The sequence below is a fragment of the Pocillopora verrucosa genome, chromosome 3 (genome assembly GCF_036669915.1).
Source record: "Pocillopora verrucosa isolate sample1 chromosome 3, ASM3666991v2, whole genome shotgun sequence".
Classification (NCBI taxonomy): domain Eukaryota; kingdom Metazoa; phylum Cnidaria; class Anthozoa; order Scleractinia; family Pocilloporidae; genus Pocillopora; species Pocillopora verrucosa.
Window position 1 is genome coordinate 21,899,926 of NC_089314.1, and position 24,273 is coordinate 21,924,198.

Consider the following 24,273-nt stretch of genomic DNA (forward strand, 5'->3'; position numbering starts at 1 on the left):
ATCGTTGACTTTTTCGTGCTTTTGTGGTCTAAATCTAATTAATTGCTCAGAAAGGCAAAAATTTCAATAGGTTGCTAGAACAGCAAAAAGTTGCCCCAAACGTCAAAAGTTGCCGATTACAGTTGGGCCAACAGATTACTCGAATCCCCGCTAACTCGAACCATTTTCCGTTTGCGAACCCTGGGGGTGCGAATCAGCGGAATTCTACTGTATTTCATTAGGAAACCAGGAAAGACTCGTAAAAGGGCACGCAGTTCTTCGCAGCTTTGATTCCAAAATGTGTGTAGAACGGGCTTGAACATGCAAAAAATGAGATTTCATGGGAAAATAAAAATAGTTTGAAATATTTGTGATCCGATTTGAAAATTTGAAAGCAATGGTGATGCTGCAGAATAAAGATAAATTAACTGTGACGCGCTGGTTCTGCAATCGACCCACGAGGATAATCTTCAGTTCGTCTTTAACTAAGTTGATAACAGTTTTTTTACTAATTGCAATTTTCAGAATTAAGTTTCTTTTAATAATTACTTGAAGTATTGGTTTAGAATAATCTAAGGGTGTTCTTCAGAAATTGAAATCAGGTAAAGATCACATAAAATCCATCATCACAAGGATTAAGAAGAGGATTGTAGACCAAACTTTCTTTAAAGATGACGTAAATGTTGTTTAAAAAGGTCATACCCATTCTTCATGAGATCGAGGCTAAACATATTTCTTAGAAGAGATGGCGTCCTTCCTCCTTCACCGGGGTCAATGCCTGGTTTGTTTACAGTAAAGGCGAAATCGTCGTTCCTTAAAAATCGGTAAAAAATGGAAGACCCCAGTATTAAGTATATTCTTCTACGAGATTGTGTCCGACGCGTACGTGAAAAAACCATGTTGTCGCTCGGCGTTACGACGAAGTCTACACCAATACAAATTTTGCGAGGTGAGATATTAGAAGATGTTCCTGAGGCTGAACAGCCTACAGACTCAACTGAAGTAGCTGTTGTTGGAATTAATTGTAAATCATTACGTCTTGAATGTCCTACGGAGAATGTGACTCGACTATCTGAGGAAGAAACCAACTTACTTTTAGCAATTACTTCTTCTGAAGGAAGATACCTATCGTACATAGATAGGAAACGTATGGCATTTGGCCGACAATTGTCACAGGGAAGTGCTGTTTTCGTTGACGTGAAAGGAAATTCAAAGTTCTTGCCTGGTATTGTTCGGTACAAAGGAGTATTACCACCCATTCCGGGAACTTGGTTTGGAGTTGAACTCATTGTAAGTACTCTTGCACTATTTATGTACGTTAAGTTGTGTTGCTGGCTGTTACAATTTACAAATGGTACAAAGGGTTGGTACAAAGGTGTATTAACACCCAGTCTGGGAACTTGGTTTGGAGTTGAACTCCTCGTAAGTACTCATGCACTAGATAAGTCGTGTTGTTGGATGTAACAATTTACATTTTATGTAAATTTCGTTCAGACAGCAACACAACTGAGTTACTATCTATGTTACACCAAGATAGGCTTGCTTTTACATCTCGTGAGTACTTTAATGTCTTAAAGACTGAAGGGGAGATTTAATTGATTCATTCAATAGTATGTATTAAAACTTCTTTCAAACAGTCATGTGCAAGGTGTCATCTCTATTTCAGAATAATGTCATGTTTTCTGTTAAGATTTTATAATCCTGCTTTCTTGATAGTGTGATGTACATGTACATGTATGTTGCACACTGGGTGCTGTACAATGGGTATGGGATAAAATTTTTCACTGATTATGATGGGAACCATAGTGATGATAATGATGAAAGTCATAATAATGGTTAATGATGACAATGATCTTCAATATTAAAGATTATGATCTGTGGTTTAACATATCTAGAATCATCCAGGGTTAGGAACATGTAATGGAACCTTGGGAAACAAGAGATATTTTACCTGTGAGCCAGACTGTGGGATTTTTGTTGGACTGGACAAATTGAGGCCTAGAGAAGATGGAGGTGACTTGAAATCTTAAAACATTGCCAAAAATGACAAAAATATTCAAGATAAACTTATATCAAGTCTGAAGGATTCAATATTGTCATTTTGGAAGGGAAAACATGAGGCAATGTCTTTTCAAGGAATGGATGGAGTGCTTAAGACTGATGAAAGAGTTGTGACCTTTATTAAGGATAGTCCAGCCAGAGGCACTGTGCGATGTATTGGAAAGGAGGTGGATTCAGCTGGAAATCTTTACAGAATTGTAGGACTAGAACTGGTGGGTATTCATGACTTTTGACTTTGTCTTTGTAGATGTAGAGTACTGCTCAAAAGAAAGTTTACAGTCTTTACTCAAAACTATTGATAATCCAGGAATTAGAACTGAATCTAGAATATAGAGAATTGAGAGGTGCGATGCTTGAACAATTTTTTGGACATCTTGATATGCAATTTTAGGAAATCATTCAATTAATTACAGAAGCTAGAATATCGAGAATTAAGAAACCAGATCCACTGTTTTGAGGAACCTAAAGCGCTTGACATATGGCTTCATGACACAGAAGCAGCTTGCATGTATGCAAATATTTTCTTTTTAAACATGGCAGGAGCTCAAATTAAGCTACCCTCTAGCTCTTCTCATTCTAAAACAGAATGCGATCACAGGAATATTCACAACAATTGTTTTAAAAAAATTGAAGTTTGAGTGCCAGGAATGACATCAGTTTTAGTTGGTTTCAGAACCATCCAGATATCTTCAACTGATCGATGAAAATTTAAACAAACATTCCCACTGAAACTGTGATTTGTAGCATTCAGCAATATTGTGTTCCTTCTAGTTAATGACACTAGGTATTAGGTAATGAATTACCTAATAAGCCATTATATTTCAACCTTCTTTCCTCTATCAGGATAAAAGAGTGGGTTCTGGCTGTGGTGAAAGATTTGGCTCTCAAAAGTTTGTTTGTAAGAGAGATTATGCAGCATTTGTACCATTGAAAACTGTCATACCAGAGAAGGACATTGATGGTTATCCTGAAAAAGCTGCAAGACAAGAAACTCGGGGAAAGCTGGAGCAAAGTCATGATAATAAAATGTATGCAAGATCAGTGAGCTGTGTTAATTTACCATCAGGTAGACAAATGATTTGATATCTCAGTTGCATTATAAATTTTATTCACATACTGTGGAGCACACCATGCATAATGAAGCAGAATCGTAATCTGTGAACTGGTGTCTTTTTCACTTAATTCCCTTAAAACATTTAGATGCTGAGGAATTGTTCTTTTGGCATGCATTTGTGTATGTAATTGAAACATTTCATTTTTGCTGTAGAGATATTGAAACACTGAAGCTTTAGGTGTGTGGTGACACAAGACATGTTCCAATCATGGGCTCATGAGAATTCAATAAGGGAACAAAAATAGATTTTCCACTTCTGGCCAGGCATAGTGTCCAATACTTGTACAACTGATCCATTACAACTTCAACAAGGACAAAGTGTGTAATTCATTAAGAAATCCTGTTTTAATCAACACGTGTGCAATAAGGCGCTAGAATTACCCAGGGACACTAGACACCACTAAGTATCCTAGCGACCAATTGCAGATTCATCAAAACAAGTTGACCGGCTTTATCGATCGCAAACCTGTTTTGATCACATGAGCTAAACACACGGTTGACTAAAAAGGTGATGGTGCTTCCACAAACTGTGGGATTCAAAGCTGAAGCAGTTGATGAAGAAGGAGTTTGGTGTGCATGCACTGTTGAAGAAGTAGACGATGATTATGTGATCGTTTCCTTTGACAGCTGGAATGTGGAGTGGAATCACCGTGTTTGTGATCCATGAGAGATCAGGGATAGAACATTGCCTGATTGGAAAAGAAGCGAAGAAACCTTTCCCTTCAGTGAACCATGTCTTCGCTTTAAGAAGACCAACTTTTACTTTTAAATATCACCCAAACTTAAACAAAAACAAAAAGCTCAAATTACAGTTCGCTTCAATTTCAGGTGTGAATTTGCATAATCTTTCCTGGACAAAATCTTTATGAATTTCGAAGATCAAAACCATTTTCTAAACTACACCTGCTTTGTCTATATCCACTTAGCAAACAAAGCTTTCCAAATCACAGTCAAAATACCAGATGTAGTTCACTTCGAATTTCTCGATCTATCCTAGTTTCTCAGACCGCATCCAAACAGGTTTTACCACACAGCTTCCATCTAAGACTCCCAGTGGAACATGATGTAAAATACATCACACATTACTAGGTAACAGTGCTCATACATATGCACAAACCCCACTCAAGTGAGGTTCGCAGAATTACACACTTTGTCCATGTTGAAGTTGTCATGAATAAAAATTTAATCAAACATTCCTACTGAAACTGTTATTTGTGGCATTCGGTAATATTGTGTTCCTTTTGGTTAATGACACTTCAAGATGAAAGATGATGATCTCCAGCTACAATTCTTACAAAAATAGTGTAGATCGAAGATATGTAGATAAATTGCAATCAATTGATCGAAGGTATTATATTTCAACTTTCTTTCCTCTATCAGGATAAAAGAGTGGGTTCTGGCTGTGGTGAAAGATTTGGCTCTCAAAAGTTTGTTTGTAAGAGAGATTATGCAGCATTTGTACCATTGAAAACTGTCATACCAGAGAAGGACTTTGATGGTTATCCTGAAAAAGCTGCAAGACAAGAAACTCGGGGAAAGCTGGAGCAAAGTCATGATGATAAAATGTATGCAAGATCAGTGAGCTGTGTTAATGTACCATCAGGTAGACGAATGATTTGGTATTTCAGTTGCATTATAAATTTTTTATTCACGTAGTTGAGCTCGCCATGTATAATGAAGCGGAATTGTTATCTGTGAACTGGTGTCTTTTTCACTCAATTCCCTTAAAACATTTAGATGCTGAGGAATTGTTCTTTTTGGCATACATTAGTGTATGTAATTGAAACATTTCATTTTTGCCATGGACTTATCGAAACACTGAAGCTTTAGGTGTATGGTGACACAAGACGTATTCTGATTGTGGGCTCACAAGAATTCAATTAGGGAACAAAAATAGATTTTCCACTTCTGGCCAAGCACAGTATCTAATACTTACAATAAATTGTAGATTTCTCCTCTTATGAACAGACCAGCGACTGACAGAGAAAGAGAAGCAAAAAGGAAATGGTCATAGGCTGGTGAGAGAACTAATGGAGCAGGTGGCACATTTGCAAGCAGAACTAGGACCATCTGAGGAGGAAACCAACTTGCTTTTAGCAATTACTTTATCTGAAGGAAGATATGAAACATATATAGCTAGGAAACCTATGACATTTGGCAGACAATTGTCACCTGGAAGTGCTGTTTTCATTGAAGTGAAAGGACATTCAAATGTTTTGCCTGGTATTGTTCGGTACAAAGGAGTATTACCACCCATTCCGGGAACTTGGTTTGGAGTTGAACTCATTGTAAGTACTCTTGCACTATTTATGTCTGTTAAGTTGTGTTGCTGGCTGTTACAATTTACAAATTTTATGTAAATTATGTACAGAAAGCAACACAACTAAGGTAACATGTTACACCGAGTTAAGCTTGCTTTTACATCTCATAAGTATTTTGAGTTCTTCAATGTCTACCTCTCCTCGGAGACCATTAGACTGAAGGGGAGATTTAAATGGATTATTCAATAGTATGTAATAGTAAAACATGCCTTTCAAACAATCATGTGCAAGGTGTGATCTCTATTTAAGAATAATGTCTTGTTTTCTGTTAAGATTTTGTAGTCCTGCTTTCTTGGTGCACATGTATGTCACACACTGGGTGCTGAACAGTGGGTATGGAATAAAATTCTTCATTGATTATGATGGGAACCATAGTGATGATAATGATGATGATAACAATGAAAGTCATAATTATGGTTAGTGATAACAATAATCTCCAATATTTGTGATTATGATCTTTGGTTTGACTTATCTAGAAACATCCAGGGTCAGGAACATGCGATGGAACATTTAGAAAGAAGCGATACTTTACCTGTGAGCCAGACTGTGGGATTTTTGTTGGACTGGATAAATTAAGACCTAGAGAAGATGGAGATGACTTGAAATCTTTAAACATTGCTAGAAAAGAAGAAAATATTCAAGGTAAACTTAAATCAAGTCTTAAGGATTCAATACTGTCATTTCAGAAGATAAAACCAGAGCAAATGTCTTTTCAAGGAATTGATGGAGTGCCTAAGACTGATGAAAGAGTTGTGACCTTTACTAAGGATAGTCCAGCCAGAGGCACTGTGCGATACATTGGAAAGGAGGTTGATTCAGCTGGAAATGTTTACATTGTTGCAGGACTAGAACTGGTAGGTATTCATAATTTTTTACTTAATTGTACATGTCTATGTAGATGTAGAGTACTGCTCAAAAGTAAGTTTACAATCTTGACTCAAAACTATTGATAATCCAGGAATAAGAACTGAATCTAGAATATCGAGAATTAAGAAGGGAGATGCTTGAAAAGCTTGTGAGCATCTTGATCCACTGTTTTAAGGAAACTATTCAATTAATTCTTGAACACAAAACAATAGTGAAGGACAAAGCGCTTGACACGTAGCTTCATGACACAGAAGCAACTTGCATGTATGCAAATATTTTCTTTTTAAACATGGCAGGAGCTCAAATCAAACTACTCTCTAGCTTTTCTTTTTCTAAAACAGAATGCGATCGCAGGAATATTCATAACGATTGTTTTAGAAAAATTGAAGTTTGAGTGCCAGGAATGACATCGGTTTTAGTTGGTTTCAAAACCATAAAAATTTAAACAAACATTCCCACTGAAACTGTGATTTGTAGCGTACGGTAATATTGTGTTCCATCTGGTTAATGACACTTCAAGATGAAAGATGATGATCTACAGCAGTAATTCTTGCAAAAATAGTGTAAATCGAAGATATGTAGATAAATTGCAATCAATTGATGGAATGAATTGAATTACCTATTAAGCCATTATATTTCAACTTTCCTTCTTTGACCAGGATGAAAGAGTGGGTTCTGGCTGTGGTGAAAGATTTGGCTCTCAAAAGTTTGTTTGTAAGAGAGATTATGCAGCATTTGTACCATTGAAAACTGTCATACCAGAGAAGGACTTTGATGGTTATCCTGAAAAAGCTGCAAGACAAGAAACTCGGGGAAAGCTGGAGCAAAGTCATGATGATAAAATGTATGCAAGATCAGTGAGCTGTGTTAATGTACCATCAGGTAGACGAATGATTTGATATCTCAGTTGCGTTATAAATTTTTTATTCCCGTAGTCGAGCACACCATGCATAATCAAGCAGAATCGTAATCTGTGAACTGATGTCTCTTTCACTTAATTCCCTTAAATCATTTAGATGCTGAGAAATTGTTGTTTTAGTTAATAGAAAAAGTGTATTTAATTCAAACATTTCATATTTGCCGTAGGTCACAGGCTGGTAAGAGAACTGAAGGAGCAGGTGACCCGTTTACAAGCAGAACTTCGAGAGAAAGAGTTGAGAGAGACCAACTTACGTAAACAGCTGAGGGAAAAAAAACAACAACCTAAGGAAAATTTAAGGAAACTATTGGCAGAGCTGACGATTGTTCGAGGGCAGCTACAAGAGAAAGAAGAAGAGACTGCTTATTTACAGAACCAAGCTACTGCCTTGAGGCAACAACTGAAGGGAAAAGACCGGGAAATGAATAAATTGGGAGCAACTCTGTCCACAGCTCTGAATAGGGTACGTAAACATCAGCGACAACTGAGAGATGTAACCCAGCGAATGACGATCGTCCGAGGGCAGCTACAACAGAAACAAGAAGAAACTGCGAATGTACAGAACCAAGCTACTGCCTTGAGGCAACAACTGAAGGAAAAAGACCGGGAAATGAATACATTGGAAGCAACTCTGTCCACAGCTCTGAATAGGGTACGTGAACATCAAAGACAACTGAGAGATGTAACCCAACAAATGACGATCGTCCGAGGGCAGCTACAACAGAAAGAAGAAGAAACTGTTAATTTACATAACCAAGCTACTGCCTTAAGGGAACAACTGGAAGAAAAAGACCAGGAAATGAATGAATTGGAAACAACTCTGTCCACAGCTCAGGATGAGTTACGTGAACATCAACGACAACAGTCCCCTGAGTGGGTCATTCCACGGGATCACATTAAGCTGACAAGTAAATTTCTCGGCAAAGGAGGCTGGGGAAGTGTTGTCGAAGGCAAATATTGTGGTCGTTCTGTTGCAGTGAAACAGATCCATGAGTTGATTCACTCTCCTTACAACCGCAGTTTATTTGAACGAGAAATGGATATTGCTTCAAGATGCCGCCACCCTTGCTTGCTGCAGTTCATCGGAGCCACAAATGACGAAGGGAATCCATTGTTTGTAACAGAGCTAATGGAAACAAGTTTACGTACTCTGTTAGAACAGAGAGCTCTTTCTGATGCTGAAATGTCTTTTATTTCCCTGGATGTGGTTCGGGCGCTAAACTACCTTCACCAAAAGCAACCATCTCCAATTATACACCGCGACATCAGCAGTGCAAATGTGCTACTTTGGCGACAGGGCGAACATTGGCGAGGCAAAGTGTCAGATTATGGAACTGCAAACTTTATCCATCAAACCATGACAGTTGCTCCTGGTGCCATGATATACAGTGCCCCTGAAGCAATTACTAAAAATCAAACGGTCAAGGTTAGCTATAATTTTTTTTATTGCATATATGTGCACATTTCACGTGCATGTAAGTATATGAATCACCTTAAACTCAAGGTAACGGACATTAATTAATGCTAATTTTGTTACTACTGTTAGAAGGTCAGGGCTTTTTTATTGTGTTGACATGAAATAGACAGTATGTATAAATAGCAGGACGGATTAGTATTGTATTGTACTCATGTGTACTAGCCTAACTTGTGTCACCTTTGAGTTAAGGTTTTTTTGATCCAAAGACATACTGACAGTGGTAGTTGGGCTAATCTACATGAATACAAAAGAATACTAATCGATTCTACCATGGGGTTTATATAACCAAGTAGTATCGCTTATCTCGAGGCAGATGTGGATTGAAACACTTTGGCTCATTAAACTTAAGAACCTTTAGTGCAGTGTTGTGTTTTCCTCTCATTTTCGTCCTTTATCTTGTTCAGGTTGATGTGTACAGTTTTGGTGTCCTCCTCTGTGAGATGTGCATCCGGGAATTGCCAGATCCATCAAGGCGTGATCGGCAAGTCGTCATGGTTAAAAACAAATTGAATCGAGCCCTTATCCGGAAGTGTCTGCAGTCAGAGCCTGAAACGAGACCAAGCATACAGGAGATCATTGATGAACTTGAGGAACCTGTTTAAAATATGTTTGGTCGGTTTTGCTTTTAATAGAATAAACGCAATTCTGCTATTACCAATGTAATTGTAATGGTAAATATGTTACGGAGTGACATCTCTTGTGTATTTCTACCCCTGAAAATGATAAGACATGATTAGATTGGTTAAATTTCGAGGGAATGGAAAATGATAGGAGTATCTCATCTAAAAGCGTTTACTACGTGGGAGGTTTTCCTTGTAGTGTTATGTAAAGAGAGAGTTTATGGTACATGTGCTACGGAGGGACATCTCTTGTGTATTTTCCCCTACCTTCGAAAATTATAAGACATGATTAGATTAATTAAATTCCAAAGGAATGGAAAATGATAGGAGTATCGTCGACTAAAAGCGTTTACAACGTGGGAGGTTGTCCTTTTAGAGTTATGCAAATAGAGTTTATGAACAAATAAGTTTTATGATTTCTTTTGTAGCTCAGTTCTCAAAAACGCCCTCACCTTGATTTACATTTTAAACGAAGACCCTTGTCGTATTTTTGGTAAGGTTTGAAATGAGGGGGGATATCATTTTATATTCTCTTGTTCCAGCAGAACCATTTTCGGCACCTGTTTAAATCAATGGCGTGTGATTGGTTTGATGCCCATTATGTATGTTACGGATACCTTGCACTTTTAAGGTCATTCCTAACATTACATTGAACATCCTTACTGCGCATGATTTTACATCCGACCACTGCGCGAAATTAAAAATTTTCGGGTGGCTTTTTCTTTGTGCTCGGTGCTCACCAGAGAGGTAAATTGTCACTTTTTTCAAACGGGGAGGTTTATCTATCATTTTCTCTCTACATTGGTGTTGGGCTCTTATTATCTTTCCGTAAAATAAATGTAACGAATTCTCTGTGTAGGAAAAGGAATTCAATTTTTGGAAACGGGAATTTTGTGAGAACTAGTAACTATAATTTTAAGATATTTTAGTAAGTTTTTGTTATGTATACTAGGTAATGCTGCCCCTAAACGAAAACCGAGACCTCTCTTTTTTATTTCAAAATTTACATTCCTACAAGGTAAACAGTCAATGGGTAAAGTTTGACAGAAATCTCAGTGCAGGTGCTATTTTAGAGGGCTGACCAGGTGCTTCGAAAATAGAAAATTCATGTAAAAATAGGCTTTGATTCGTTTTATTCGGATAACGCATTAGTCACGTGGTACTTTTTTGAACAAAACGTGCTTTTCAGGAGTCCATAGAAGAATAAATTAACTAGATGTGATATAGGGAAAGTTTATTGGAAAAATGTTCTCTTAATTGTATAGTGAATCGTGCGAAGTATCGATTAGGTTCTTATATGAGAACCATGTTTACTCCTCTTTCTGCATATTACAACCTACGTGGTCACCACATCTTGTCACTTTCTAAGCCGAGAACAACAGTGTATGGTCTACATTCTTTTAATTACTTGGCTGCTAAACTATTGAATTCCCTGTCTGATGGCCTGAGAGCTTGCGAGGACTTATATGAATTTAAGAGGAAAATTCTTAGTTTTGTCAATTTTAACATTTGAATATCACAAGCATGTATTTTCATATATATCGTTAATTACATCCTATTTTATAGTATCTTATATTTTATTAATGTATTATTTGGTAGGCATGTAAATCTTCTATTTCTACTACAATTTGTATTTTCATTGTATTTTATTATATTAAACACGAAGACATTAGCTTTGTAGCTATATTGACATTCGTGTTTAAATACCACAGAGCATACAGAAGATGAGGGACTGGGCATAAACAACGATGGCAAGAGCTGGAACTCCCCGTCGTACCTCTATCAGAGACTTATAGAGCCCGGCGAACCGGTCAGCCTCGAACGCTCTGACTTCGAGGAGCAGCAAGAAAACAGCGGGAAACAAGACGAAGAGGAAGATGGAATATTTGAGTGCGATTCCCCGTGCGATGATGGTGACATTCCATCTTTGGAGCGAGAGGCTGATTTTCACCTCAGAAGACTGAGGTTCCCGCTGCGGAGGAAGTATTCGCTTCAACAGCTGAATGTGTTAGGTCAATTCGTCTTTATCTCCCTTGTTATGAAACTATGGGATTGCCGTCACGTTTTGTGTTTAATTCACTTTTTGACATTATTTATTCGTTCTTTGATACCGACCTGTCTGTAATGCGTTTGTCCGTGATCGGTGATTTTTATAGAAGAAGTCGTTACCGAGACTATAGCGTACGTTATTCAAACAACAACTTTGAAAACTTCTAAAATGAACGATATTATCATTTTGGTGAAAAGAGATAAACTTACGCCTAACGGTGATCATAGACTTCAAAAGTTCAATGCTGGTTGAGAAAATCATCACCCACCGAAATAGCCCTCCTCCTACGGTTAGGAAATAGACTAAGACAAAATTGTATGATCGTGATCGGGATTGGCCGGCATATACCGTCGGGATCGCGGGATTGAAGAACTCTATTGAGGACCCTTTATCAACTCATTACTGGGATACCTGTGGTAGCCCAGTCGTAAAATGCCTTTGTTTTTTTGTCTTCTTTTTTTTTTTTTTTTTTTTTTTTTTTTCTCCGCCACAAAATGGAAAAATTGCGCAATAGTACCCAGTGGTCATTGGGCCCTCAACACCATGACAACTAACTGTGATCCAATGAGGATGAAGGTGTTCACATGCTGATCACGTGTTATCTTGATGATGATTGACGTTGTCATGCACGGACAGGTCCGGGTCACATGACGAGTACGAGATTTTTGCCTAGAAAACTCTTTCATCGGTCGTTTTGTATTTCAACGTGTTTGGATTACGATCACCTGAAGCATTATAGCGCAAACGCTCGAAATACTTACAGACGCATGCACGAGTCGTATTGTTCGCGGCCAATCCACACTAAAAGATGTTATTGAGCGGTAATTTTGGACCGGATTGAGTCGCGAACTGTGTATCCGTTGTAGTTTCTGGTGATTTCTGCCGTTTTAAGCTTGCTTTACCATCACTGTTATTCACATCATCTACTTTCATTACGTTGGTAAAATCTGTACAGACATCACACAAACCAACTCGGTAAGAAGAGTATATTGAAGGCTTGAAATTATATTACGATCGATTTTCATCTAGAAATGGGCCAGGAATTTTCCACAATAGTGCAAATAATCGTGAAGGCTGATCGAGGAAAAGCGATTGCGTGACGCTTGGTAAGCTGTGAGATGACATGTTATTATTTACCAGACGTAAAAACTCTTCAGACTCTCAGTCTGCATTTTGTACCCATTCTGCAGTCTCCAGTCTATATTTTGTATTCGGTCTGCTGTCTGCATTTTGTACTAACAGGTATCTGTGGCACCAATACAGTTTATTTTTGGTTACATTTATTCGCACAACACACATAATCTACCACAAAATACCTGTGTGTGAGGTAATTCGACATTTTCGTTCTTTTCCACGTTAATACTCTTCTTTCCTTTTGTAAGAATGTAAACCACAAGTAATCCACCCACCCTACAAAAAATTAACTCTTGCATGCATAGCATGCCTATGTTTTGAAATAGGTGTATGCCCTTAGCAAGACTTGAGCTCACTATTTCAGTGTACTAATCCGACACCCGAAGTATCACTACACTTGATTCCAAGGATCCAGTACCATCCAGGTATCCCAGTTACCCTGCTCACAGGGTCTAGTTTGATAGTCCTAAATTACCCTTTTCTATGAAATCGTTGACTTTTTCGTTTTTTGTGCTCTGAATCTATTCACTTGCTCAGAAAGGCAAAAATTTCTCTAGGTTGCTAGAACTGCAAAAATTTGCTCCAAACGCCAAAAGTTGCTCAAAATTTGTCGAGCACAATCGGGACAGGCCAACAGATAACTCGAATCCCCCGCTAACTCGAACCATTTTTAAATTTCCGGATTCTTGGGGGGTTCTGCTGTATTCCATCCGGAAATCAGGAGAGACTCGTAAAAGGGAACCCAGTTCTCCGTGGCGTGGAACCCAAAATGTGTGTAGAACAGGCTTGAACATGAGCAAAATGAAAATTCTTCGGAAAATGAAAATGGTTTTAAAAATATTTGTGACCGATTTGAAAATTTGAAAGAATGGTGATGCTGCAGAATAAAGATAAATTAGCTGTGTCGCGCTGGTTCGAAATCGAGTGGTGATCTTTGGCTTTGACTCAGTTAAATACATATTTTTTTAGATTGCAATTTTTAAAATGAACTTTCTTTTAATAATTAGTAGACGTGTTGGAGTAGAATAATATAAAGGTGTTCATTAGAAAATCGAAATCAGGAAAATATTTGGCTCTCAGTCATGACGCATGGATCTCGCTGCGCTCGGTCGGTATTTTCCCTCCCACTCAATCAATAAGTGCATACTCTTTTACGGCAACTGCACACGCATTGCCTTTCCAATGTTGCTTTCCAATGTTCCAGTGCCCCTCAGACATGCTCTAATATCTGCGGCGTTGTAGTGTTGATTATGGCTGTTTATGCCGGTACAGCTCGACCGTTTTTTTTTCCCACACATTACCACTTCAGGTCAATCGCAGACAATGTCAACTTCAAATGTCTTCATAAGTGCCCCAAGGCGCTATGCAAAGTACTTGCGTAGAGTGATCATGGGATGGATCGGTGAGGAATCAATTAACCTTGATCATGTGGTTTCATCTTCTTTTCTTCACCCCGAACTTAGACACGAGAGCCAGTCAGACTCCGATTCGCACTTGCACTCTCCTAGAGTATCGTCATCAAAAGGAGACAAATGAAAACACCGCAGAGGCAATGGGATGGGACTTTGTATTCAAAGAAAAGCGGAAAGGGCAGGCAGAACTGAGGGCGCTCAAAGCAACAGCGAAGCAGAGCATAAAATCCTCAACAAAGAACAATTACAAGATATCGATGATCAATGAAAAAAAGTCAACAAAAGTGAAAACAGAAATAATAAGGCCAGTCGAGAGAAATACCGTGTTATTCCTGTTAAGAGAGTGGGTGGAGAGAAAGATGGAAAAAACAAGGCCGATCTTGACAGAGCAACTGACAACGATGGAGTCACTTGTGATGAGAAGAGAAACTGTGATGACAGCCCAAAGTATAGGCCAGGTAATGGAAAGAAGCATAGAGGTGAACGAGGAACCGGGAAGTCTCATCAATGTCCTGAATGTGACTATTCTTGTGTAAAACTATCAAAAATGAAGAGACATATCGACAGAAAACATACTAGGGCTGTCGGGAAGAGAGCGTTCCATTGTGGGAAATGTTTATGTCTTGAGTGTGGCCATCGATGTTCCAGGATTAAGGACCTAAAGAAGCATTTGTCTACAGGACACTGCGTAATATCCAGGACTTAAATATTGTAAATGCAAAATGCTAACGGTAAGGTTCGCTCAGCCTTTTTTTTATTAAACATCTCTAATTACAACTTTCATATCTACTTATTTCAGACTATTAGACGAGTCCCACATGACACATAGCATATCTTTCTCTTAGAATTTGAGACGTGGAAAGCGGACACTGAGGAGTAGGAAGGCTGCTCTTTTGTCAAGGTGACAGGTGTGTTACTTAAAGAAAGCGGTAACCTTAGAAAGTACAATAAGGGCAGTCTCAGCAGGCAATTAACATCTCTCACTTGCAACCAGTAATTGATTGTTAGTTAATTGATTGATTAATTCATTTATTCATTCACTGATTCACTTATTTCTTAACCTTTTTATGCTTACTTATTTACTAATACAGGTTCCAAGAAACAAAAAACCAGTGGGCTCAGGGTCGATTATTTCCAGTGCAACCGTTGTGGGAGTTACAGGCTACGCAGGACTGGAAAGAGAAGAGGAAAGTCTAACGGTTGTAGTTCAGGTCAACGAAAGAAATCCCTTCTTTGTAGGCATGTCATCTCAAGTTGTCTGTTTCAAAACCAAGAGAAACCTCAAAGTTACTTGTCATAAATATCATTTTAATTTATCAATGCTATAGGGAATATTTATTTACCTGTCTTTCTGCATTTCTTTCGATCATTTGTTTCTTTTTTTAAAATAATATTGCATCGTTACTTTATTGTACTAAACTTGCATAAACAATCGGTCAGAAACGATGTTAATTCATTTAGTTTTAATAATGAAATACTCTGCATTTTTCTTTGCACAGGAATCTGCAAGATAAACAGGAACTGTACTTCCACACTTAATGTATCTAATCTAACGAATGGCGAAGTAAAAGTGGAGATCTGCTACACCCACAATGGCCACACAAGAGAAATCCAGCATACGTGGCTACCAAAAGAAAAAAGGCAAGAGCTTGCGGCAAAAATCCAACAGGGGGTTCCGAGGGAGATATTTCTTGGCGACGTTAGAGATAATGTAACGGAGAATAACTTCCCACGGCATCACTTGTTGGGAAAAAAGGATCTGTTGAATATTAAAAGAGTTTTCGGGCTGAAAGACTTTCAGCGTCACATCAGTGATCAAGATAGTGCGTTTTTTTTTTTCGCGTGGATTACGGAATGGGAACAATCAGCAGATACTAATCTCATACTTTAAAGGGAAAGTCAACAAACGCTTAGATAACTGCATATTTAATTTATTAAAATATGTTCGCGTCAAGACCTTCGATCGACTAATCAAAGAAACCAGGGGGAAATCTACAGATCGAGTAAATATGATACACGATCGTCACTTACGGAGCCTGTCCTTACCTGTTGAGTCTGTTAACTGCGAGGAAGATGATACACGGACAGTTCTTGAAGAGGACAGGAGAAGTTCATATAAAGTCTGCCGAATAGCAAGCGCTTGTGAGGAAAGAAATTGTGGGTTGAGATTCCAGGAGTGTTGCGCCTGTGTTCATCTTTATGTCTGCAACTGCCCCGACTGCTTGATTACAAGCACTATTTGGAAACACATACATCTCGTGAACAGATGTTTGAATGGTAGCTCAGTTTCTAAAGACTACGCTGGTCAGTTCCCACGCCCAGAAAATAGTTCCATGGATCCTGACTACCAGGAGGCATCTAGTGATACTGCATACTACGACAGCACCAACGAGATGAACTTTCTACGAGACTGTCTTAATTAAAGAACTGTGTGCGAAAATAGGGAGAGTGCCATAAAGAGGACGAAACGATCCCTCAGAGCGAAATTGCTCAGAATGATCGATGACGTTGAAGTCTGCGAAGATGAAGATGTGCTGCAACAGTTGGAGAAAAGTGTCAACTCCTCTTATAGTTTGCTCACTTCGATCAAGCAGCACAAGCATATGACTAGTACACTTTCAGCTGCTATACCTAAAAGGAATGCACCTGCCAACAAAAAGATTGAGGTCCAGAAACGTTTTTTTTTCCTACCAAACGAAAGACACAGAGGGGAAATGTCAGATTAGCAAAACCAACTAAGGAAGAGAAGGTGGAGATGATTGAGAATTGGAAGAATAATGAGCAATCAGAGCAGAACAAAATCAAAGTACCTGTAGACTTCACATTGCTGTTATTATGTTATTCTTCATTGTTTGAAAATTTTCTTCCTTGCATATAACACCTGTCCCACCTCACCACCCGATAATTTCTCTTGTAGGATTTCAAGAAATGCTTCACTGGTTTACTGAGGAAAAACATCAGTCCATTAAAGATCTGGTCAAATCTGCCATTAAACTGTCTGTTTCTGACGTATTGGATATAGACAGGGCATCTTTGATAACCGGAGAGGCAATAGAAGCTAACTTAGCAGACTTGAAGAGGTTTTTATACAGATGATGCCTGGAAAGCAGTTGGCAAATTAGGTTAGGATGGCTCGTGTACTTTAGAGAAAACACGGTTTATGTTTAAGTGGTATAAATACCTTGTCTAAAACAGTTGTGTGATACAATAGTAAACGGGATATATACCTTCCAAAACAGTGTCATGTGATGAACAGCCTTCTTTAGATTTGAACAAGTTTCCTAAAATAATTTTACTCCTTCTTTTTATAGCCGAAAAATGTACGAACACTGGTTTTGCCATCATTGCAAACAATCAAGGTACTTCGACATGATTCAGTACGAGAGTTTCTGCCACTGGTTTGACTGGTAAGGTGTCTTTTTTGTTTGTTTGTTTGTTTTGTGTTTTCTCTTTGTCGGGTCTAACAGAGTTGTTAAAAATTACCAAGCAAAATTAACGTAATCCGCGACTTTCTTCTTTTAGGTGTTGTGCAAAAATAGATGAGGAGCCCGGTGAATGGATTTTCCCCACATGTGAACAAATATCCCAAAAAATCAGTGTTCCACGTAAAAAGCTCCCTCGATTGAGGCCAAGCCACATTTCTCCTGCAGAGCATACTGCAAATTAAAAATATCGGTCGCAGCGTCACGCAACATTGCGTGATTTTTCAAACGTGACAAGCAGTTGCTGCATTATTTTAAAACTTACAAACTACATGGTCCTTTATAAATAAACTCAACGTAAGAAGAACGTGATAAAACGGTCTTTCAGTTTTTATATCGGTGTATAGATTATTTAGCTATTCCCTGTGAGTGACTGTTTAATACAGGTTCAACCGTAATATGCACTTCTGTTGTAGAGTTTTTAATGGAAGTGCTTGTACTGTAGTGTTGCTGGTGATTGATCCCCATTAATAAGGAAGCGTTAAGAGATGTCTCAAGTCGTCTTCAGAATTAACCTATTTACGACAGAGTATATTTAGTTTAGCAGTTTCAAATTATGAATTGATGCAAAGACGCACAAGATGAATTAGTTTACAGTGCATTTAGGCTCATATGTTTCCCCCCTATTCTGCTGATTATATTTTCCCTTTGATATTCTCAAGTCAAAGGATACAAGGGGACCTGGCACAATACTTTGTGTTTTAATTAAGTATTGAATTTTTCAGCTACTGCTGAAATAAATTGGAAGAATAGAGAAAATGCGAAACACAGAGCTTTTATGAATTAATCCTAGTGGGTACCCACTCTTAAAAGGCTGAACAACACAAATTAGATGTGCCCATAAAGAAAAGAAAAAGTGAGAGAGGATACAGGAGGATGTAGCAGTGGCCTTTTTTATGTGAAAGTTTATCACTGTAAGGGTAAAGGTAAAGTCTGTATTCAAGCTAGGTGGCCCATTCAGCCAGAGCTTATTCTGGTTTCCTTAGTGTGAAGGGACTAGTAGCATCACTTCTGCCTCAGGATGGGATGCTAGCCCCAGTATTTTATCACGCTTCCCTGACAATATGCTGGTACCCATTTACAACATGTATACTCCTGGGTGGAGAGAGACACAATGAGAATTAAGTGTTTTGCCCAAGATCCCAACACATTGGGCCAGGGGCCTGTTCTTGAAATTCCTGCTAACTTAACAGGCCTAACGCTGTATTTCAAAATTAAAAGTAAGAGAATAGAGAAGCAGGCTTTGACATCAGAACCAGTCCACTTTGTTTCTTTAGCTAATAGTTTTATTGTATAATTCTCAAAACTTTTGAAACTCTCATCTTGAATGAAAACAGAACTGCTTTATAGGCCTGTTTACGTGTAGTTACCGGGACCTTCGACCTATCATCCCAGAGTCCATCACGCTTACTGCTAGGCCACCATGTCTTCTATCATCACAACTGTAGTTAGGCTCAAATCGTTGACGGTTTGCAACTGGTTAAGCATTATTTTGCTAGTGACCAGTAATTGTTGTAATAATGAAATTTTTCCTGCAGGTGGAAATGGCATCATGTCAGGTGATAACTGTTTGGGTTGAATGATCGATTGATTGTTTTCAGACTTTGGAAGCATGCCTTCTCCAAAAATCCCAGGCATAATCGTGCCTCCCAAAACTCTTGAGGATAATTACTGTCAGAACGGTCGAAATTTTGGCAGCGCGCACACGCTATTTGTAATTTGCACTCGTGTTACAACTTTGCACACACATTACATGAAAAATGTACTCGCTTTTAGCCAATCAGACGCGCATTTTTTCGTTTATATTATGGGAGGTTTTAGTTCATTTCCAAAACAACTTCCGTTTGGTTCGATCAGAGTCTTGTACCCAGACCTTTTGCAGCCAAGCAGTTGTCCCTACATTTCAGTTACAGTTTAGCGGTAGGATTTGGGTACTAGCTGAGTTTGGTCAGTCTTTGGAATCTCTACTCGCGGCTAGTAGTAAATGATTGGCATACTACTTTAACAAAGATAGCGGTCATTTGCAAGCAGCCGAGGATCTTCTCTGTCTATGTAAATACTCAATTCGTCAAAAGCGCCAATACTTTTTTTGGCTGCGTGCTAGCCACAAAGGTTGCTACATTCATTTCCTTTTTCCCACAAGAATGTCTTTACTGGGTGAGCTGTGGTAAATTCAGTACATTTTTGACTTCCCATTGTAAAACAAACTCTGTCGATTTTTCTTTCGCCAGAGAACCAGACGGAGCTACAGGAAATGAGAGCTCGTTTATCGCACTTACAGGAACAGTTCAGGGAAAAAGATGACCAGTTGCAAGAGAAGGAAGGGATAAATCTACACCTGCAAATTCTCTTGAATACAAAAAATCAACAACTGGAAGAGAAAATTAGACAAGAAGAGAATACCAAAAACTGCGAGTAGTAGAAGAGCAGATTTCACAATCTCAAGCACAACTAAGGGAGAAAGAGTTGGAAAAGGCCAACTTGTTAAAGAAAAGAGATCGCCAAAACGGAAACCTGCGTGCGATCGTCAGCAGGTGACAAACGCGCGAGATCAATTACAAGAGGAAGAGTTACAGAAGACCAACATGCGGGAGCAACCGGAGAGAAAAGAGCAACAATTAGTTGAATCGGAATTGAGATTAAGGGAAATGAATCAACAAATTTGAGATCTTCAAGTTCAGATCAAAGAGAAAGACAGAGCAACTGTTGCTTTGCGAGAACGATTAGGAATTAATTAGGAATTAGGAATCAAATTCAGCTGACGACCAATCCCTCGGTAGAGGTGCTTGGGGAGAGGTTGCCTAAGCAAGGTTCTGTGGTTGTCTCGTTGCTGTAAAAACGAAATCTGATGTGATTCTTTCTCCTCACAACCGCAGGTTGTTTGAACGAGAAATGGACATTGCCTCGAGATGTCGACACCCTTATTTATTGCAATTTGAGGGAGCAACAAACGACGACCACACGCCTTTGTTTCTCACAGAGCTCATGGATACAAGCTTGCGAGCACTGTTAGGGGAACGATCTCTTTCTCAGACAGAAATCTCCGTTATTGCTCTGGAGGTGGCTCGAGGACTAAACTACCTCCACCAAAAACGCCCCGTTCCTATTCTTCACCGTAATATCAGCACTGCAAATGTGTTGCTGTGGAGACATGGTAATCAATGGCGAGCTAAACTGTCAGATTATAGCACTGCTAATTTCAAGAAACAGATCATGACAGTTGTACCTGGGGCTCCAATCTACAGAGCACCTGAAGCACACGCTACAAATCAAACGGTAAACCGTTTTCAAGTCGAACACAACACTTAGGTCTTACTTAGTAGGACCTAAAGACGCCCTGGAACCATCAAAACAAGGCGATGTCGTTTACAAGATCCCATGCGAATACGACAAAGTGTACATCGGTGAAACTGGGTGATCAATGCGAGGAAGGATAAAAGAACATGACAGAGACATACGGTTTGATCGCACTCAGACCTCTGCGGTTTCGGAGCATGCTAACGAAACGGGGCTTATTCTTATTTGGAGCAAAGTTAGGTTTATTGATCATGACCCCCACTGGTACACACGTAGGGTCAAAGAGGCTATCCATATAAGACTTCATCCCAACAACATCAATAGAGATAGCGGAATCGACATTCCCGAAGCTTGGATACCCACGATCAAACAACACGACAGCCGATTTATGAGGACCTATGAGGGAACACCATCTAACGACCGGAATAGTAATGAGGATCGAAATGCACCAATGGCAGCCTACCAAAGTGCTACAAATAGCGACGCGTTAACAATCGACCTCATCGCCTGATGAAAACTAACAGTATTGCAGTCGAAACGTCGCGATCTACATCATTAGTGACTCTATCGTGAGACAACGAACAAAGTTCATCTACTATCCTACACCACGATGAACAATAGGCACATATTTTATTATATTTTTAGTTTGTTTGTTTGTTTAGTCGGACTAGATACAGCTATCATTTTGAATTTTTTGTTTTTGTTTTTCGTGAAGCCCGGTCATTTGGGTGAGAGCGGTACTGAAAGGATTGCTCTTGGTGACAAGGAATGACCCGTAACAAACTGACTTCTACTCAGGGTGTCGAAATGACAGTAACTTCCCCTGAAAACGATCCTTTTAAGGACTTCTCTTACCTAGACGATCAAATTAGCCGGTTGAATATTCCTTCTGGTTCAGATAATTTACTGTAAAAATACTTGAGGATGTTATGCGACTTAGTGTTCTCCTAAATGACTGTAATGATACTTCTCGACAAAATTTTTTTTTCTTATACCTTGTGACTGACCAAACTCCCAGAAGAAAAATTTGTTCCAATACCGAGCTGGGGTTATTCATCAGAATCCACAATAAGTAAGACCCTGATCTCGACGTTCAAAGTAACAAATCAGTGAAGACATGATCCTTGCAGGTGAGCATCAGTAACGAAATTACAGAAACTTCAAGAAATGTGCAAAATTCAGGCTTCGACAGGATTCTAACCTGTACCTTTCCGGACGCTATAACCAATTGAGCTGCGGAACCTCAGGTTGGAATTGTTTCAAATTCTGATAGGATTGTTGTTCCCGTAGAGAATTATGAATAAATGAAATAAGTAATATTTTGATCCCAGGATGAAATACAAAGTAAAGAAAGGATCTTTGCAGGTGACCTGCAGCTAAATAAATTGCAAAATAGAAGCTCTTCCCCTCGTCCTATCTACAAAACTTCTGAGTTCTTCCCCTAAAAATCTGTAGAACTTAGCATTTCAGAGCTTCCTTATCTGCTCACAACTCTAAACTTGGCCTTATCTTCTTTCGTTCAGTTCTATGAACACTTTTGATGTTTATTTTGATCCTCCTCTGTAAAAGATCGTTCAGCAATATGTTTAGTTGTTTGCCTTTAGATCCTTGTAAAATATTCTAGATTCTCTGCGATCACAACAAAGAAATTAATTTTCAGCTTCCTTTCAGACTTATTAATTTATCATTGGCACTTTCCTTCAGTCAAAGAACGTTATATGCAATGGGTGACGCACAGGAACTTTTAGTTAGTGCCTTGAAAAGTCCAGCAGCGCTCTAGCTCGGCAACTGCTGCTATGTTTCCTTAACGCACGAGACGTCACAGTCCCCGGAGCTAACTGTGTACCCAAGAGTAGTTGACGTTGTTCTTGTGAGGAAGCAAAACTTAATAAGATAGCAGCTCTGCAAGTTAACCTTGAGATCAAATCGGACGTAAAACTAAAGACCTCAATAAAAGCTATTAGGCTTGTACCAAAGTGATCTAACATGATAACCACCCACTAAGAAGCGAAGAAATTTTAGTTTGTAATGATAAGCCTGGCACGACATATAGTATGTACAACTGATCTAAAACATGTTTTTCGCAATTAAGTTAAAGTGTAAAACAGAATCAGTTCATTTTCGAAACTTAAACTTAAAATTTAAATTACTGCGCGTGTTAAGTAAGTGCCCAAACATTGAGGTTAATTCTTCCTTCCTCTTAGTTTCGCGTCCTTGATATCGCGAAGCCACCAACAAATTTTGCGCTTTTTCCAGTGCTCGTAGTGCTCGTAAGTATGATTTTGCTCGGTAGTAGGGGCGGCCGTTTTGGGAATATCGATAACTGTAGACTTATTTCACCACTATCAAAAATTACGCGAACTGATTGGCCAATTTGCCGTTGTGGATGAAAGTAAAGACAACGTTGCTCGCGTTAACTTGTCACGCAATGGTCACGCACTGAAAGAATCGTTTTATTTGACGTCGCTATTGTGGCTACTGTGATGACGATTACCGTTGTCAATAAGAGAACAGACCATACTAAACCACTTCCGAGTTGTTAAAATATTGAGAGAGAAGATTTCATTCATCTCCTTCAAATCACTTACTTTCCAGAATACTTTTACAGTGAGACAGTTTTCATAGTAATAATTGTTTTTAGAGGATTGTAGAACATCTCTTTTTGATATGAAAACTTAATGAATCCTGAAAAAAGTCAAGTTGTTCCGATATGATTGTCCAACGGTCAACTCATGGTGAAGTTAATGGTTGACGAGGTTAACGCTTCGACAGTGATTGAAAAGGGCCCTTTACCGAGACACCAGAAAAGAGGGAAGATTTGGCCTTCGTAGGTACTATAGTCGTTTTTTGTTGATATAAAATTGTAAATCATATCCTGGATTTTCAATATACACGTTTAACAAGAGCTAACAAATTTGAATTCGGGTTTTTCTCCGAGCGTTCATAATTTTCAAATTATGAGCGCTTCGCAAGAAGGCAGGCACCCACCTGCTCTCCCTCCAGCCCTTAAGTCTATGACTGTGAATGGATTTCCACACACGTTAAAGCAAACAGGCATCCCTAATTTACACAACTACTAACACTGGTGACGGAGAGCACCACAATACTTTATGAAACCCTTCATGTCAAGTGAAAAATTCAATTCGTTACAGCGCTGGCAGATTTAGTCCGAGCAGCTGGAACTTTACTGAGAAAGGTTATGTCGTAAAGGATCGCGGTCTGCGCCTGGGGCGTCGCCAGGATTTTTTAAAAGGGGGGGGGGGGTCACGCTGTCTGAAACAGAGGGTACTCACCAGGATGACATGTCTACCTCCAAGCCGCGTTTTACTCGATGTGATGACAAAAAAAAACCCTAAAGGGACAATTTTGAACTAGAATAACTCTTGTTAGATTACCGACAGAAATACTTTGGGACCTTCCATTTTTCAAATTTTCCCAACCTCTTATCCGCCTACTTGGTTAGCACTACTCGTAAAAGAGCCCACAGTGCAGTGGTGTCTGTTAAACGTCATGCGCACTGAAGAACTTGATCTGCCCTGT

The 24,273-nt window shown here is 38.9% G+C and overlaps 2 protein-coding genes and 1 long non-coding RNA gene across 4 annotated transcripts; all 3 read left to right on the forward strand.

The window, feature by feature from the left end:
* The first annotated feature begins 716 nt into the window (after positions 1-716).
* On the forward strand, positions 717-3,100 carry LOC131784446 (ubiquitin carboxyl-terminal hydrolase CYLD-like). Its single transcript, XM_066163050.1, has 3 exons — positions 717-1,269; positions 1,875-2,252; positions 2,884-3,100. The coding sequence occupies exons 1-2, from the start codon at positions 811-813 to the stop codon at positions 2,007-2,009; spliced, it is 594 nt and encodes a 197-aa protein (XP_066019147.1). The 5' UTR covers positions 717-810; the 3' UTR covers positions 2,010-2,252; positions 2,884-3,100.
* A 1,490-nt stretch (positions 3,101-4,590) lies between these two features.
* LOC131769566 (probable serine/threonine-protein kinase drkD) lies at positions 4,591-10,859 on the forward strand. 2 transcript variants are annotated; one of them, XM_066163032.1, is made up of 6 exons: positions 4,591-4,757; positions 5,123-5,442; positions 5,952-6,329; positions 7,002-7,224; positions 7,429-8,687; positions 9,143-10,859. In XM_066163032.1, the coding sequence occupies exons 1-6, from the start codon at positions 4,718-4,720 to the stop codon at positions 9,338-9,340; spliced, it is 2,418 nt and encodes an 805-aa protein (XP_066019129.1). In that variant the 5' UTR covers positions 4,591-4,717; the 3' UTR covers positions 9,341-10,859. The 2 variants fall into 2 exon arrangements, with proteins under 2 accessions (XP_066019129.1, XP_066019130.1); XM_066163033.1 differs by having other exon boundaries at positions 4,646-4,757; positions 5,103-5,442.
* A 6,126-nt stretch (positions 10,860-16,985) lies between these two features.
* LOC136279384 (uncharacterized) lies at positions 16,986-17,695 on the forward strand. The gene is made up of 3 exons (XR_010716821.1): positions 16,986-17,076; positions 17,266-17,361; positions 17,477-17,695. It is a non-coding gene; the product is annotated as an uncharacterized lncRNA (long non-coding RNA).
* Positions 17,696-24,273: the final 6,578 nt, after the last annotated feature.